The sequence below is a fragment of the Seriola aureovittata genome, chromosome 1 (assembly GCF_021018895.1).
Source record: "Seriola aureovittata isolate HTS-2021-v1 ecotype China chromosome 1, ASM2101889v1, whole genome shotgun sequence".
In the NCBI taxonomy this organism is placed as follows: Eukaryota; Metazoa; Chordata; class Actinopteri; order Carangiformes; family Carangidae; genus Seriola; species Seriola aureovittata.
The window spans coordinates 108,231-125,000 of record NC_079364.1 but is presented as its reverse complement, the minus strand read 5'-3'; the positions used below and the strand labels follow the sequence as shown (position 1 = coordinate 125,000).

General features: G+C 40.5%; 1 protein-coding gene and 1 long non-coding RNA gene across 2 annotated transcripts in view; one reads left to right on the top strand and one right to left on the bottom strand.

The window, feature by feature from the left end:
• LOC130171232 (uncharacterized) overlaps nucleotides 1–4,866 on the top strand; it is an 11,762-nt gene extending 6,896 nt beyond the window's left edge. Inside the window, exons 2-6 of the long non-coding RNA XR_008828112.1 lie at nucleotides 2,331–2,605; nucleotides 2,987–3,149; nucleotides 3,489–3,570; nucleotides 3,944–4,047; nucleotides 4,819–4,866. This is a non-coding gene — a long non-coding RNA (uncharacterized LOC130171232). The remainder of the gene's footprint in view (nucleotides 1–2,330; nucleotides 2,606–2,986; nucleotides 3,150–3,488; nucleotides 3,571–3,943; nucleotides 4,048–4,818) is intronic.
• A 2,075-nt stretch (nucleotides 4,867–6,941) lies between these two features.
• galr1b (galanin receptor 1b) lies at nucleotides 6,942–14,302 on the bottom strand. The gene is made up of 3 exons (XM_056389024.1): nucleotides 13,344–14,302; nucleotides 11,782–11,847; nucleotides 6,942–7,988 (listed from the first exon to the last, which is right to left on the bottom strand). The coding sequence occupies exons 1-3, from the start codon at nucleotides 14,025–14,027 to the stop codon at nucleotides 7,671–7,673; spliced, it is 1,068 nt and encodes a 355-aa protein (XP_056244999.1). The 5' UTR covers nucleotides 14,028–14,302; the 3' UTR covers nucleotides 6,942–7,670.
• Nucleotides 14,303–16,770: the final 2,468 nt, after the last annotated feature.

Here is a 16,770-nt window from a genome sequence, read left to right as displayed (position 1 = left end):
TTTTTAATTTTTTTTTTTTTTTAATTTTTTTTTTTTTAATTTTTTTTTTTTAATTTTTTTTTTTTTTTTTCTTTTTTTTTTTTTTTTTTATTACTTTCATAAACAGATGCTTCTTTCCTGGTCTTTGATTTACAAACATAACTTTTCCCCACACAGATATTACATATGGAACAATAAAGACATCGTATACAGAAAAAAATCTTTATTTTACCCCGTTTGGTTTTCTCACGACATACTGTTAGTTCGTCAGTTGTTTAATCAAGATGGATCACTAATGTCATATGAAGAATTTATCTCGAAATATAGCATCTTAATCCCTATTAATGAATTTAATACTGTTATAAATGCAATCCCTGATGGGGTAATTATGTTATTAAAAAATACAGCAGGACACAATCCAACTTTAATACAGACTGATCCATCCAAACTTGAAATTGGTCAAATTTGTTTTTCATCAATACGAAATAATAATCATCGTATACGTTCTTTATTTCAAAAAGATGTCGTATCAATTCCTTATGTGGTATCTTATTGGAACTCCTTTATTAATAACCTTAATTGGAAAAAAATTTGGAATTTGTCAGCTAAATTTTTGATAAACAATAAAGCGAAAGAAGTATCCTTTAAATTGATTCATAGATTTTACCCAACAAAAATGTTTCTTCAACGATTCAAAAGAGATATTGATGTTAATTGCTCTTTTTGTGAAGGACACCCTGAGGATATTTTTCATTTATTCTGGTCTTGCCCCTTTTCCACCAAATTATGGATGGATATTTGTGATTTAATTTCTACTTGTATTTTACCACACTTTTCCTTTTGCTTTGAACATGTATTGTTTGGCTTCATTGACTATCCACCAACAAAAAAAAAAACAAATAAAAAAAAAATAAAACAAAAAAAAATAAAAATAAAAAAAACAAAAAAAACAAAACCAAAAAACAAAAACACAAAAAAAAAAACCAAACAAAAAAAAATAAACAAAAAAAACAAACAAAAAAAAAAAACCAAAAAAACAAACCAAAAAAAAAAAAACTAAAAAAAAAAAAACCAAAAAAAAACAAATAAAAAAAAAATAATAAAAAAAAAATAATAAAAAAAAAATAATAAAAAAAAAAAACCAACAAAAAAAAATAATAAAAAAAAAATAACAAAAAAAAATAAAAAAAAAAAAAAAAAAAAAAAAAAAAAACAACAAAAAAAACAAAAACACAAAACAAAAACACAAAAAAAAACAACAAAACAAAAAAACAACAAAAAACAAAAAAATAAAAATAAAAAACAAAAATAAAAAAATAAAAATAAAAAAAAAATAAATAAAAAAAAAATAAATAAAAAAAAAATAAATAAAAAAAAAATAAAAATAAAAAAATAAAAATAAAAAAAATAAAAATAAAAAACAAAAAACAACAAAAAACAAACAAAAAAACACAAAACAAAAAAACCAAAAAAACAAACAACAAAAAAAACAACACAAAAAAAAAAACCAAACAAAAAAAAACAAAACCAAAAAACAAAAAAAAAACACAAAACAAAAAAAACAAAAATAAAAAAAAAATAAATAAAAAAAAAACAAAAAACAAAACAACAAAAAAAAAAAAAAACCAAAAAAAAAAAACCAAAAAAACAAACCAAAAAAAAAAACAAACAAAACAAAAAACAAAAAACAACAAAAAACAAAAAAAAAAAACCAAAAAACAAAAAATAAAAAACAAAAAAACACAAAACAAAAAAAAAACCAAAAAAAAAAACAAAAAACAAAAACACAAAAAAAAAAAACAACAAAAAAAACAAACCAAAAAAACAAAAACACAAAAAAAAAAATACAAAAAAAAAAATACAAAAAAAAAAAACCAAAAAAAAAAAAACAACACAAAAAAAAAAATAATAAAAAAAAAACAATAAAAAAAAAACAATAAAAAAAAAATAAATAAAAAAAAAATAAAAACAAAAAAAAAAAACAAAACAACAAAAAACAAAAAAATAAAAATAAAAAAATAAAAATAAAAAAATAAAAAACAAAAAACAACAAAAAAAACAAAAAAATAAAAATAAAAAAAATAAAAACAAAAAAAACACAAAAAAAAAAAATAAATAAAAAAAAAAAACAACCAAAAAAAAAAACACAAAACAAAAAAACACAGGAATGGCTGAAGCTCCTAAAACACGATATTCATCTGCATCCCGTCAGTTGGCAGAAATGTGTTTGTTTTTAATCCTGGATTTGATTTTTGATTTCCTTATGGTTTGATTATTTTGAATTATTTGTTTATGTTGCATGAGTTGTTTTCTTGATACTTTATTAATATTGTGTTGTGTGTGTTTTTTAGGACTGAAACAGCGGAAGTGGGTCAAATTAGCTCAAAGACTTTGCACCTGGTTAATCGGACAGCTCGGCTCTCAGCCAATCAAAGGAGAGCACCTCCGTGGACACGGGGTTTGGCACGAGAGCAGGTGAACAGCGTTTTTTATAGGTAGTTTGGATCGAGACGAGGTCGGGACACAAGGAGAGAGAAGAGCCCAGACCAGATGGTTCCGCCCGGGGAGGAAGCCGTCATGCCGTGTGCTACAGCTGCAGTGGCGGGAGTGAAGTTCCTCCTTCGCGGTGAGTAAGAGAACGAACAGGCGCGAACAAGGGCCGTGTGTTGATCGTTATCTGGCGCGCGGAGGAAGAAGCGGCGTGTGGATCGGCCCAGGAGTGGCTACATCTCTCTGTGTTGTGTACATTGTTTTAACTCGGTTCATTTTAACCCTGGTTATTTGTGGCGCCACAGTAATTGGTTTATTCTTAGACTGGCTATTTGTTTGTTCCGGTTTTTAATTATTTATTAAAAACTGTGTCAGAACATTTTTAATGACGTTGCTCCTTGAACTTTGTATTGAATCTTTTTAGCTGTTTTTAGTTATTTGAGAACACTCTTACCTCTTTTAAAACAAAAGGGTGGCGTTGTCGGTTTTATTGTCATTTATTGCACTTTATTTGAAGTTAAATTATAAAGGGCCACAACCGCTCCGACAAGAAACCACGTTCAACGGCAAAGAAAAGAAGCGACAGGGTAAATCTGGATGTGTCTTCCCGCCGCTGGAGAAGCTGCTGAGAGGAAAGAGATGCGGTTTGATGCCGAGCTCACAACTTTCCTGTTAGCCTGGTGAGTAGCATCAATGCTAGCTCTTTAGCTAACAGTATAATGGTGCAACGACTGACAAACATTTCAGGTGGTGATATTGACGTTGTCTATAGATGTTTTAGCGGTTAGTAGGATTGTGTCTGTTGCTCTCCGCTGTTAATGACGTGTGCAGCTAGTGACGTCAGTAACTTCAGGCTCATCTTGTACCTGACTGTAACGTGAGATTGTATGGAGCCAGGAGACCGAGTGAATACACCATGTTGTAACCACTTTACATTAGTTAGGAGATCAGCCATGATTGAAAGTGCACTAGGTCTTTACATTTCTCAGGAGCTTTCAGCATCCCTCTGTCTTTATCAGGACCTGAGCCAGTACAGGTGTAATACCGCCTCCACCTGTCTCACCAACAGCTGAGAGTCCAGACTCAGTGAGGAGGGTCCAGGTGAGTAACATGCTGTCATTCACTTTAACAGTAAGACTTTACCACTGTGATTAAATCAGACCCACAGTGTAAACATGTTCATACTGCTGATTCTTAATAATGAATATACCTCTGCCTATATTGGTTATGTATTTTACAGTATATCCATATCTGTTGGTTATATAGTCTGTGTACATTGATTTCTTATCACACCTCTAGTTGTTTACCCTTCTTTTCCTTGCATTTATCTCATAATATAATACTGTATGTATTTTTGCATATTCATATCTCTGCTCATAATTTATTATACTCACATTACAGGCCTAACATGTTTGAATATAAAGAACTTGTATGATCTAAACTAATTGTCCTATCACATGTTTGTCTGTATCAGGACCAGAAGTCCAGTCTAATCATCACCAGTGATGGACCAGCACCTGCCTTTTCTTCTGCATCTGGCCTCATCAATCATCAACCACATCACATCAACACCTGGAGGTATGATCCCTGCACATGACAGATATTGTCTATACTGTGATATTTTGCACATCCCCTAATCAATACCTTTTGCACATCTTGCCCAGCAGGAGTTTTGTCATTCCAAATCACATTTGTACATAGTTGTGTAGTATCGTTTCCATTGTTTAATTTCTTATATATGTATATTTATATTTTAGTGTTGCAGTATTTTACCTTTTTATTGTTATTTCCTATGAATACATTAATTGGATACTACACCAATCCAAATATCTTGCAAGTGAAAACCTACCTGGCAATAAACCTTATTTTCAGAGTGCCTTTGTGATGTCATGATCCCGTCCTCATGCTGCTATATCCTGCCCAGGACCATGTGTCCTGCAGTTTGCCCTTTCCTTCATAAATCTGCCAATGTATGGAGGTTACAAGTTGAATTTAGATCCTATTTTCACCTGAATTTAAATTCTACTTGTAACCTCAGTGTCACACACTTGCAGGAATTTTGAGCACCAAGTTTTACAGTTTTGTGCTTCGTATATGTACAAAGACTTTGACAGAAGCTTTTCCTCTTTCAGTGTCTTTGTGTTGCTTCACCACTAGTGGCGTTTGTTCAGATTAAGATCTTTCTTTTTTTTCTTTTTCTTTACAAATAGAAATCTTTTCTACACATGGACAAATCTTAGAGTAAAGTACATGTGCTATTTGTGCAGATGTATGAATAAGTCTCGTTTTTATTAGTGTATGCTAAATGAGGGTTAAATGGAGGATTGATGCATCTTTTATGTATTTAAGTCCTTAGAATGCTTCATTTTCTCCTCATCTTATCATCCCCCGAAACCAGGAAGAAATGGTAAGTCATGCACATGACTCCACCCCATATGTTTATAGGCTCAAATTAGGGTCAAAATTATTTTGAGCTTGTTAATTGACCTTAACAAATAATTCCAATGTTTGTAGTTGAAAATCAACATTTGTTAACCTGTAAAATAAATCTCCACAACAAGTTTCTGCATGTGGAAAAATTGTGCTTGTGTAGAAGAGATTTGTATTTCTCAAAAAGTCTGAATTGAAACGATGAACAAATGATCAGTTTTGAGGTTAAACAAAGACGTATAAAAGGAAGAGGTTTTGTCAACATCTGTGTCCCTATACAGAAGTAAGCTGTAACATGCTGTGCCCTAAAATTCCCACACACTGAAGTTACAAGTAGGGATGCACCGATCCGATATTGTTATCGGTATCGGTACCGATAACAATATCGGATCGAAAAATCTAGATCGGGTATCGTGACAATGGACCCGATAATAGGGGGCGATCTATTCATTTTAGCTCTGTTATACGCTGTGAGTGCGTCATACGCAAACAAGACAAGGCGGCCATATTGTTCAGGATGGAGCGAGCGAAAGCATCGGAAATTTGGCGGTTTTTCATGCTGTCTCAGCAAGTCCGACGGCCATATGCAATACTTGTGGCGTGAATGTTAAATCTTCCAGCTACAACACCACCAACTTAATCTAACACCTCCAGAAGTTTCACGTCAAGGAGCATGCCGAGTTTATTGAACTCAACAAACAAAAGGGCAGAGGTATGAAGAAGCTAACTTTGATGGAGATGAAAGAAAGAAGTGAACATTTTCCAACTAACAGCGTGCAGGCAAAACAAATCACAGAGAGAATACTGAACTTCGTCGTTATGGATGGGCGAAGGATTCCGGCTGCTAATTAGCCACCTGGAGCCACGGTACGACATGGTGAGCCGGAAATACATGTCTGAGGAAAAGTGTGTAAAGACATATCACAGAAGATAAAAGATGCCAAAGCTCTGAGTTTTACAACCGATATCTGGAGCTCTGACGTTTCCCCCGTGTCACTTTTAAGTTTAACTGCACACTGGCTGGATGAGAGCTACGTGCTACAGCGCGATGCTAAATGCCTTCATCCCCTTTTAGTGCTGAAAAAACCGGACAAATTTGGACTACCTCTTATTTTATTCATTTTTTTAGTTTTGACCAAGCTAGTGAAGCTATTGGTTTATTCAGCTGTTTTTTAAATGCATGTTTAATTCCCATTTGCACTAAACATTGTAAAGAGCTGATCTACCAACCAAGCCAGTAAAGCTATTGTTTATTTTCTCAATTTCAGCTCCGTCATTATTTGTTATTATTTATTGTATTTAATTTTACATTGGATTTTATACCAGTGACATTTGTATTTCTTTTTACATGTTGTTTGGCCGAGCTAGAGAAGCTATTGGTTTAAGATTTTTGTACTGGTGCACAGTTGTTAAATAAATAAGAGAACATTTATATCTGTTTATTTGTTTTGTAGAAAAGGGAAGTCAAATCATATGCACAGAAGAATGATCCCATTTTTTTTTTTCTCGCACTATAAGACCATTTGATAGGTAATAATTCAGCGCTTCGTTCGGTATCGGTATCTGCAGATACTAAACCTCAGATATCGGTATAGGTGGTGAAAAAAGTGGATCGGTGCATCCCTAGTTACAAGGGTCAAAACTGTCACACACTGAGTGTTGCACTGTGGATCTCTGTGCACAGACGTCCATATAAGCATTTCTTCTTTCCCTGTGTCTTTGTTTAAACTCACCACTGAGCATTTGCATTGATTCACATTCTTCTTAAACAAATACAAATCTTGTCTCCAAACACTGTTATTATTATTTTTCCCCACATGCACAAAGTTGAATATCTCATGCAGATTCATTTTACAGATCAAGCACAGTCTTCTCCCATGTGCTGCTCAACTGGAAACTGTCAGTCCACTTCCTGTCTGCCGCTACTGGAACACACACACACACACACACACACACACACACCTTTTGTTTGTGCTACACAGCTAAACTTGGTACAGTGAAATGACACTGCATATTGATTCAAAAATCTTTTAAAGCTATGATCATTTTTATAATATATTTTATATTTATGGAACACAACTATAAATTATTGATCGTCTCTAAATCAAAGAACAAGCAAATTAAATCTTCAAATAATCTAATACATTTTTCATTTTAAATACAAAAGACACAAAGTTCCACAACACCCCGAGAGAGGCGGCCTAGACCTGAACATGTTGTTCATGTCCGGTGAAAACTATGAAGCAAACACAGAACATAAAACATAATACAATATCGTCAACATATTAAATCAAACATGCTCGGCTTGTACTGACCCGTGTCTGCAGGTTTTATATTTCTCAGATCAACTGAGGGAAAATTCCACTTCGAAACAAATGAAACTGCAGCTACTGTCCATTTCTCAAAAGATGATAAAACTGTTCTTGGACCAATTTATTAGAAAATATCAACTCATATCAACTTGACTTTAAAACTGTGAAAGGGGCTGATTCCTGGTTTTCACAGAACAGCAGTGATTTGTGAAAGTTTCTGTTTCCACTGGTAAATGTGATGTTAACTAATCTCTCTCTTCTGCTCTTCTAAACCCAGACAAAGCTGTCCACAGACACTGTCCTCAGCCAATCACGTGCTGTGGTGTTGTCATGTGACCCAGCTACTGCTGAAGAGGAACTGCATCAGCCTCTGATCTGTTTGGACACAGCCCTCACTCCTGTTTCCTCTGGAGGAAATCAATGTGTTCTCGTCATTTATCTGATCACTCCCCAAGTCCTTCATATGTTGGTGGTGGATTGCGTGGTGGAGTAGTTCTCCATGCGGAACCGAACCACCTTGCCTCGGGGCGGTGGTGGGTACAGGAAATGGCAGGTGAAGACCTGGCGGCAGGCCTTGCGGAAGTTTTCGGACAGGAAGGCGTAGAGAATGGGATTAACGCAGGAGTTTCCGTAGGACAGGCAGTGAGAGATAATACGAAAGGCGAACGAGGCGTCGTTCAAGGGGAAGTTGCCAAACTCCACCCACATGGCGATGATGTGGTGGGGCGTCCAGCAGATGGTGAAGGCGGTGACGACCAGAAGGACCGTCTGAGCCGTCTGAGGGGGAACAGAGAAGAAACGTCAGTCTGAATCTCCAGGGTGTGTTCAAGGACCAAAGGAATGTTTAACATACCTGAACACTGCAAACACTTCCATTCTTCTAAAATGAAATCACAGACACTCCCCAACATACTCTACAGACGCTCTACAGACGCTCTACAGACACTCCCCAACATACTCTACAGACGCTCTACAGACACTCTACAGACACTCTACAGACACTCTACAGACGCTCTACAGACGTTCTACAGACACTCTACAGACGCTCTACAGACACTCTACAGACGCTCTACAGATGCTCTACAGACACTCTACAGACGCTCTACAGACACTCTACAGACACTCTACAGACGCTCTACAGACACTCTACAGACGCTCTACAGACACTCTACAGACACTCCCCAACATACTCTACAGACGCTCTACAGACGTTCTACAGACGCTCTACAGACGTTCTACAGACGCTCTACAGACGCTCTACAGACACTCTACAGACGCTCTACAGACACTCTACAGACGCTCTACAGACGCTCTACAGACGCTCTACAGACACTCCCCAACATACTCTACAGACACTCTACAGACGCTCTACAGACGCTCTACAGACACTCCCCAACATACTCTACAGACGCTCTACAGACGCTCTACAGACGCTCTACAGACACTCTACAGACGCTCTACAGACGCTCTACAGACACTCCCCAACATACTCTACAGACACTCTACAGACGCTCTACAGACGCTCTACAGACGCTCTACAGACACTCCCCAACATACTCTACAGACGCTCTACAGACGTTCTACAGACGCTCTACAGACGTTCTACAGACGCTCTACAGACGCTCTACAGACACTCTACAGACGCTCTACAGACACTCTACAGACGCTCTACAGACGCTCTACAGACGCTCTACAGACACTCCCCAACATACTCTACAGACACTCTACAGACGCTCTACAGACGCTCTACAGACACTCCCCAACATACTCTACAGACGCTCTACAGACGCTCTACAGACGCTCTACAGACGCTCTACAGACACTCCCCAACATACTCTACAGACGCTCTACAGACGCTCTACAGACGCTCTACAGACGCTCTACAGACACTCCCCAACATACTCTACAGACGCTCTACAGACGTTCTACAGACGCTCTACAGACGTTCTACAGACGCTCTACAGACGCTCTACAGACACTCTACAGACGCTCTACAGACACTCTACAGACGCTCTACAGACGCTCTACAGACGCTCTACAGACACTCCCCAACATACTCTACAGACACTCTACAGACGCTCTACAGACGCTCTACAGACACTCTACAGACACTCTACAGACGCTCTACAGACACTCTACAGACGCTCTACAGACACTCCCCAACATACTCTACAGACACTCCACAGACGCTCTACAGACGCTCTACAGACACTCTACAGACGCTCTACAGACACTCCCCAACATACTCTACAGACACTCTACAGACACTCTACAGACGCTCTACAGACACTCTACAGACGCTCTACAGACACTCCCCAACATACTCTACAGACACTCTACAGACGCTCTACAGACGCTCTACAGACACTCTACAGACACTCTACAGACACTCCACAGACGCTCTACAGACGCTCTACAGACACTCCACAGACGCTCTACAGACGCTCTACAGACGCTCTACAGACGCTCTACAGACTGCTTCCTTCTCTGTTAGCAGCTTCCACTGTGTGTTGACCTCACTGTGACTCATCTCCAAACTCAACTCATCCAACTTTTACTAATTATATTTTACACAATTATAATTTTACTTCCTCCCACAGCTCTGGAACCAACTGCTCCACTTATTTACATGGAGCCTGACTGAAGCTTCCACCCAGCAGCAGAGAGACAGGTCTGAGAGAGAGAGAGACAGGGTCCAGTCTAAGTGAAGTCCTGTTAGTCAGCGCTGTCTCAATGCAACAGACAGACGGACCCAGAGAAGTTCCAGATCCCTGTGTGGACAGGTGATCTGCAGGTGGAACTGTCAGCTGATGGAGGATGACAGATGACTCGGCTTTATAATCCAAACAAAGCGAGGAGGGCAGCAGGTAGACAGGCTCTGTCCACTTCAGATCTACAGACACTGAACGACTGGAGCTGAGAACACTTCAAAATAAAATGTCTCTGAAGAGGAGCTCTCTGTCTGTCTCTCTCTCTCCTGTCTATCTCTCTGTCTCTCTGTCTGTCTCTCTGTCTCTCTCTCCTGTCTCTCTGCCTGTGTGTGTGTGTGTCTCTCTCTCCTGTCTGTCTCTCTCTCTGTCTCTCTCTCCTGTCTCTCTGTCTGTCTATCTCTCTGTCTCTCTGCCTGTGTGTGTGTCTCTCTCTCATGTTTGTCTCTCTGCCTGTCTGTCTGTCTGTCTGCCTGTCTGTCTCTCTGCCTGTGTGTGTGTGTGTCTCTCTCTCCTGTTCGTCTGTCTGTCTATCTGTCTGTCTGTCTGTCTGTCTCTCTCTCTCCTGTCTATCTCTCCTGTCTGTCTGTCTCTCTGCCTGTGTGTGTGTGTGTGTGTGTCTCTCTCTCTTGTTTGTCCGTCTGTCTGTCTATCTCTCTGTCTCTCTCTCCTGTCTCTCCGTCTGTCTATCTCTCTGTCTCTCTGCCTGTGTGTGCGTCTCTCTCTCATGTTTGTCTGTCTGCCTGTCTGTCTGTCTGTCTCTCTCCTGTCAATCTCTCCTGTCTCTCCGTCTGTCTGTCTCTCTGCCTGTGTGTGTCTCTCTCTCTTGTTTGTCCGTCTGTCTATCTCTCTGTTTCTCTCTCGCTCTCTATCTCTCTCTCACTCTCTCTCTCTTGCCTGTCTGTCTGTCTGTCCGTCTATCTCTGTCTGTCCCTCTCTCTCTTTCTCTGTCTCTCTCTCTCTCTTTCCTGTGTCTGTCTGTCTCTCTCTCTGTCCATCTGTAATTATAAACATTGACAGATGATTGATTAATGATTATACTATAATATTAAATACAATATAATAAGATGTAATTACACAGAAACATGTATTACAGAGCTTGTTTCTCTCAGATTATCACAATATTTGACATATTGTGCAGCTATCACTGCACATTGACTTTTCTCCCCGCATAGATACTTTCTGAAGATCGGGAGCTGGAGAACCTCAGGATATATGATTTTATTTTTTCAAAGAAATCCTTACATTCGTCTCAATATAATAGGAAGTGAGATTCTGTCTCAGAATTGACCTTAGTTCTCATCAGTCACGGTGGTCAGGTGCTCTGCCACGATGTACTGTCTGTCTGTCAGGATCCAGGTGACGTGCGTCTCAGTCTGGATGTTTTAGTTTCTCCTCAGACTCTCGGAGAATCTCTTCTATTCTTAGTCCTTTGTCTAAATATTTACCCAGCAGCCCTTGTTCCTGCACTGACCCAGAGCAGCAGATCCTCAAACTGATCTGAGCTGATCTGGACGTCTGCACACTGTTGGCTGTTGGCCCGGGTGGGGGTGGGGGTGGGGGTGGGGGTGTGGGTGGGGGTGTGGGTGGGGGTGTGGGTGGGGGTGTGGGTGGGGGTGTGGGTGGGGGTGTGGGTGTGGGTGTGGGTGTGGGTGGGGGTGTGGGCACAGTAACTGATTCAGAGTTCAAACAATCGTGATCAAAAGAAGATTGATGAGTGAAACGTTTTAGAAGCTTTAAAGAAGGAGGAGGACATGAAGTCAGGAGGTGAGGACGAGTCAGGGAGACAAAACAAAGACTGGGCTGAAGAGTGAGGAGGAGGAGCAGGGTGGAGAGGAGGAAGAGGAGGAAGAGGACTGCACCTTTCTTTTGGAGCGCTCAGACTTCTTTGACATGTTCTTCATTTTTTTATGAAGATGAAACAAAACCTGAAAAAACAAACAGTTACAGACCGACAGTTACGAACAGACAGTTACAGACCGACAGACAGTTACAGACAGACAGACAGTTACAGACAGACAGACAGTTACAGACAGTTAAACAGTTACAGACAGACAGACAGTTACAGACAGACAGACAGTTACAGACAGACAGACAGACAGTTGCAGACAGACGGTTACAGACAGACAGTTACAGTTACAGACAGTTAAACAGTAACAGACAGTTAGACAGACAGTTACAGACAGTTGCAGACAGACAGTTACAGACAGACAGTTACAGACAGTTAAACAGTTACAGACAGACAGACAGTTACAGACCGACAGACAGTTACAGACAGACAGACAGTTACAGACAGTTAAACAGTTACAGTTACAGACTTACAGACAGACCGTTACAGACAGACAATTACAGTTACAGACAGTTAAACAGACAGACAGTTACAGACAGACAGTTACAGACAGACAATTACAGTTACAGACAGTTAGACAGACAGACAGACAGTTACAGACAGACAGTTACAGACAGTTAAACAGTAACAGTTAGACACCGCCACCTTGTGATCGAAGTTCTTATGGTTATTTTTTATTGATTTAAATCAATATTAAAGGAAGTGAAGGACTTGAGTAAAGTGATTATCATTCCTGGGGATTTTGACTTAAACTCATCAGACAATAATATGATAATAATAATAATAATAATATATCATTTTAATCCCAAATTGAGCTGGTGTTGAGCAAAAAGACCAGTCAGCAGGAAGGATAATAAAATATTTTATTACAGGAATCCTTGATCACAATCTAACTCATCTCTCATAAAGTGAATAAACAAACACATAACTCTTTTCTAAATGAGAACATTTAAAAATAAAAAAAGGACATGGATACTGAGCTGAGCTCCATGTTCAGTATCATTAACACCGACATCTACTGTTAAAACATTTGTGTAGATATAAAACAATATAGAGTAAACATTAAGGTGTCCAAAAGACATGAGACACTGACTGAGCAGATATCGAAACAAAGGGTGATGATCTAAAAACAGCTACAGAGTCAATACTGAAAAAAACTAACATCAAATTATTAGTTTATTATTAGTCTTATATTTAAAACTAGAGGAAATATGCATTTGCTCATGATGTCTGTTCTGTCAACAGCAACATCCTTTAATAGCTGTTTAATCAGTCGGTTGAACACATGACATTCAGACCAGAAGACATGTCTTCATGTCTTCATATGGTTAGATGAATGTTTGACCTGCAGACTGAGTTTTTATTTTTAGTCTATGCAGCCTAGCCTTACAGGACTGTTGCCATTTACGCACAGCTGATATGGAGCAGGACTCTGTGGTTACCTGAGTGCTGGACTCACCTTGGTGTAGCAGCAGCTGATGAGCGGGACTCTGTGGTTACCTGAGTGCTGGACTCACCTTGGTGTAGCAGCAGCTGATGAGCGGGACTCTGTGGTTACCTGAGTGCTGGACTCACCTTGGTGTAGCAGCAGCTGATGAGCAGCAGCGGCAGCACGTATCCGATCATCAGCAGCGTCACTTTGTAGCTGTGCCTGGAGACTCCGGCCCATTGCTCCCAGCAGAAGGTGCTGTTCGGGGCAGTGGGGTGGTTGGTGAGGACCTGGTGCTGGGCCACCGGCACCGAGCACACCAGTGACAGCGTCCAGATAACGCACACCCCGACCAGCGCGTTCCTGCGGCTCCGGACGCACGGAGACTTCTTGGAGTGCACCACGGCGATGTAGCGGTCCAAGGACATGGCGACCAGCGTGAAGATGCTGACCAGCATGCTGACGGTGGAGAAGTAGTGTCCGAACTTACAGACGAACCCTCCGAACACCCACTGGGGCAGGGAGTAGATGGTGGCCTGGAAGGGGACGCAGAACAGGAGGAAGCTCAGGTCCGCCACGGCCAGGTTCAGGATGAAGATGTTGGTCGGGCTGCCTGAGCGCCTCCCCCCTCCTCCCGCACCGCTGTTGTACCTCACCTTCCCGATCACCACCATCACCAAACAGTTCCCCACCAGCCCCACCACGAAGATCAGCCCGAAAACCACCGGCACGATCACCGCCTCCGGCCCGGACCCGCCGTCCTCCGCCTCGGACCGGTTGGACTCGAGGTGTTCAGCCCAGCCGGAGGAGCTGTTTCCCGGCTGCAGCATGTTGGAGCTCCGGGCGCTGCAGGGTTAGAGAGGAAGACCGTGACGGACTGACTGAAAGACCAGTTCCATGATCCAGGTCAAACACGTCCAGCAGCGGAGTCCGGACTCTAGACTCCTGGAAACACGGCAGGTTGACGGAGACATGAAATACTGATTCCTGTCAGGGACTGTCAAAGTAAAACCACCATACACTCCTTGACTTGACTACTACTACTACTACTACTACTACTACTACTACTACTACTACTACTACTACTACTACTACTACTTCTACTACTACTACTACTACTACTACTACTTCTACTACTACTACTTCTTCTTCTTCTTCTTCTTCTTCTTCTACTTCTACTACTACTACTTCTTCTTCTTCTCCTCCTCCTCAAACAGTGATACTCAGCCCTGATGTGTCCAGTTCAATCTGTTAACTGATGGATCTGGATCCAGTTTTCTCACTTCTCATCTGTGAAAAAGGATGGAGGGAAATTACATTCAGTGATTCACAGACATGAATAAAGTTTTGATGAAAAACTTCAAATAAAAACAGATTTTTCATATAACATCTTCAGTCAGAGCTCAATGTGAAAAACAGTTAAAAAGTGAGTTTAATAGTATTTTTAGTGTCATTTTTCTTTTTTCTAAACTCCTGCTGACCAACCAGGTTTATTTTGTAGACAGTTGCTTGAACTTCCTGTTCAGCTGTATCTGTGTAGTCAGTGGCAGTCTGAAGTCTCCTGATAAGAAACTGTGACATGGTTTTATTACAGTTGATATTCACTTTATTAACAATGAAGCTGGTTTGAACTGAAGAACTGCACCTGTCACATGATGTGAAGTCAAGGTGATCAATAAATAATCATCAGTTACTGCACTTAGTACAGTTACTATAATTAGTACAGTTACTATTGTTAATACACTTACTACTGTTGGTACAGTTACTATAGGTAGTACAGTTATTAATGTTACTACAGTTAGTACAGTTACTACAGTAGTTGTAGTACTAGTATAGTTAGTAGTTAACGTGGATAAAAACAATGTCAGATGTGATCAACAACAGAAGGTGATCAGACAACGTGTTTACAGATGATAGTTCATTTCCTGTCTGATGATTTATGATAGAGATACAATGACGTGTTAATGTGTGTGCGTGCGTGTGTGTGTGTGTGTGTGTGTGTGTTCTTTCCTCAGTCCTGAGCCGGTCCTGATGATCAGGAGAGTCCTGGTCCTGGTCTCACGGTGCTGATATCTACCTGCTGTTGAGTGTTTATTCACACGTTCATCACTCACCTTCTGTTTCACACAGTTCAGTCTGATCCTGTTTGAAATCATCAGTCGACACAATGATGTTCTCACATGTTCTCGTCACTTTGTTCTGCGTTGGGAACCGGCTGCATGACGAGTTCCTGTTACATGAATCAACAACATGTCTCCTCATTATAATGAGAATCTAACAAACGTGCGCTGGTTGATAGTACTGAGTGGACCTCAGATTTATTTAACCCATCCATCACTGACAACCAGGTCACAAAGGTCATGAAGGTCACAGGTCGGTGCAGCTGTCTGTCAGTCACTGGACTTCTCTGAAGGTTCTCAGCTGACAGAGCTGCAGAAAGTCAAATGATATAAATGAGTCTCTTGTTTCCAGCTGCTCGTTAAAGTGCCTCATTTCTCTAATTCCATTTGTTCTAGACCAGTTTCCTTTCATTCAGGAAGTTTGTGGAAATGAATGAGAGACAGAGAAGATCAGATCATCACAGTGAAGTCACTTTTATTCTATAACATAAGGTTCAGGTCTCGAACACTTCATCAAACAAACAGGAAACAGGCTGAAGAAAGTCCACATTTACCAAGTCTCTCAGTTTGTTACTAAAATGATCATTTTCAGCAGCTGCTCAGTTTCTGTCCGTTTTGTTTTGTTTGTGAGCGTACGTGTGAGTGTGTGTGTGTGTGTGTGTGTGTGTGTGTGTGTGTGAGCGTGTGTGTGTGTGTGTGTGTGTGTGTGTGTGTGTGTGCGTGCGTGTGTGTGTGTGAGCGTGCGTGTGTGTGTCTGTGAGTGTGTGTATGTCTGAGCATGAGTGTTTGTGTATGTGTCTGTGTGTGTGTTTGTGTGTGTGTGAGCTTGTGCTTGTGTCTGTGTGAGTGTATGTGTGTGTCTGAGTGTGTGAGTCTGTGTATGTGTCTGTGTGAGTGTGTCTGTAATTGTGTGTGCGTGAGTGTGTCAGTATGTTTGTGTGTGTGTGTGTGTCAGTGTGTGCGAGTTTGTGTGTGTGTGTGTGTGTGTGTGAGTGAGCGTGTGTGTGTGTCTGTGAGTGTGTGTGTCTGTGAGCGTGCCTGTGAGTGTGTGTGTTTGTTGTGTGTGTCTGTGAGCGTGTGTGTGTGAGAGCGTGTGTGTCTGTGAGTATGTGTCTTTCTGTGTCTGTGAGTGTGTGAGGGCGTGCGTATGAGTGTGTGTGTGTGTTGCGTGTGAGTGTGTCTATGTGAGTGTGTGTGTGTGAGCGTGCCTATGAGTGTGTCTGTGTGTGTGTGTATGTGTTTCTGTGTGAGTGTGTCTGTGTGTGTGAGCGTGCCTATGAGTGTGTCTGTGTGCGAGTGTGTGTGTTTGTTGTGTGTGTGTGTGTTGTGTGTGTTAGAGCGTGTGTGTGTGTGGTAGTGTTTGTGTGTGTGTGTGTGTGTGTGTGTGAGCGTGTGTGTGAGAGCGCGTGTGTGTGTGAGTGAGCGTACGTGAGTGTGTGTGTCTGTGAGTATG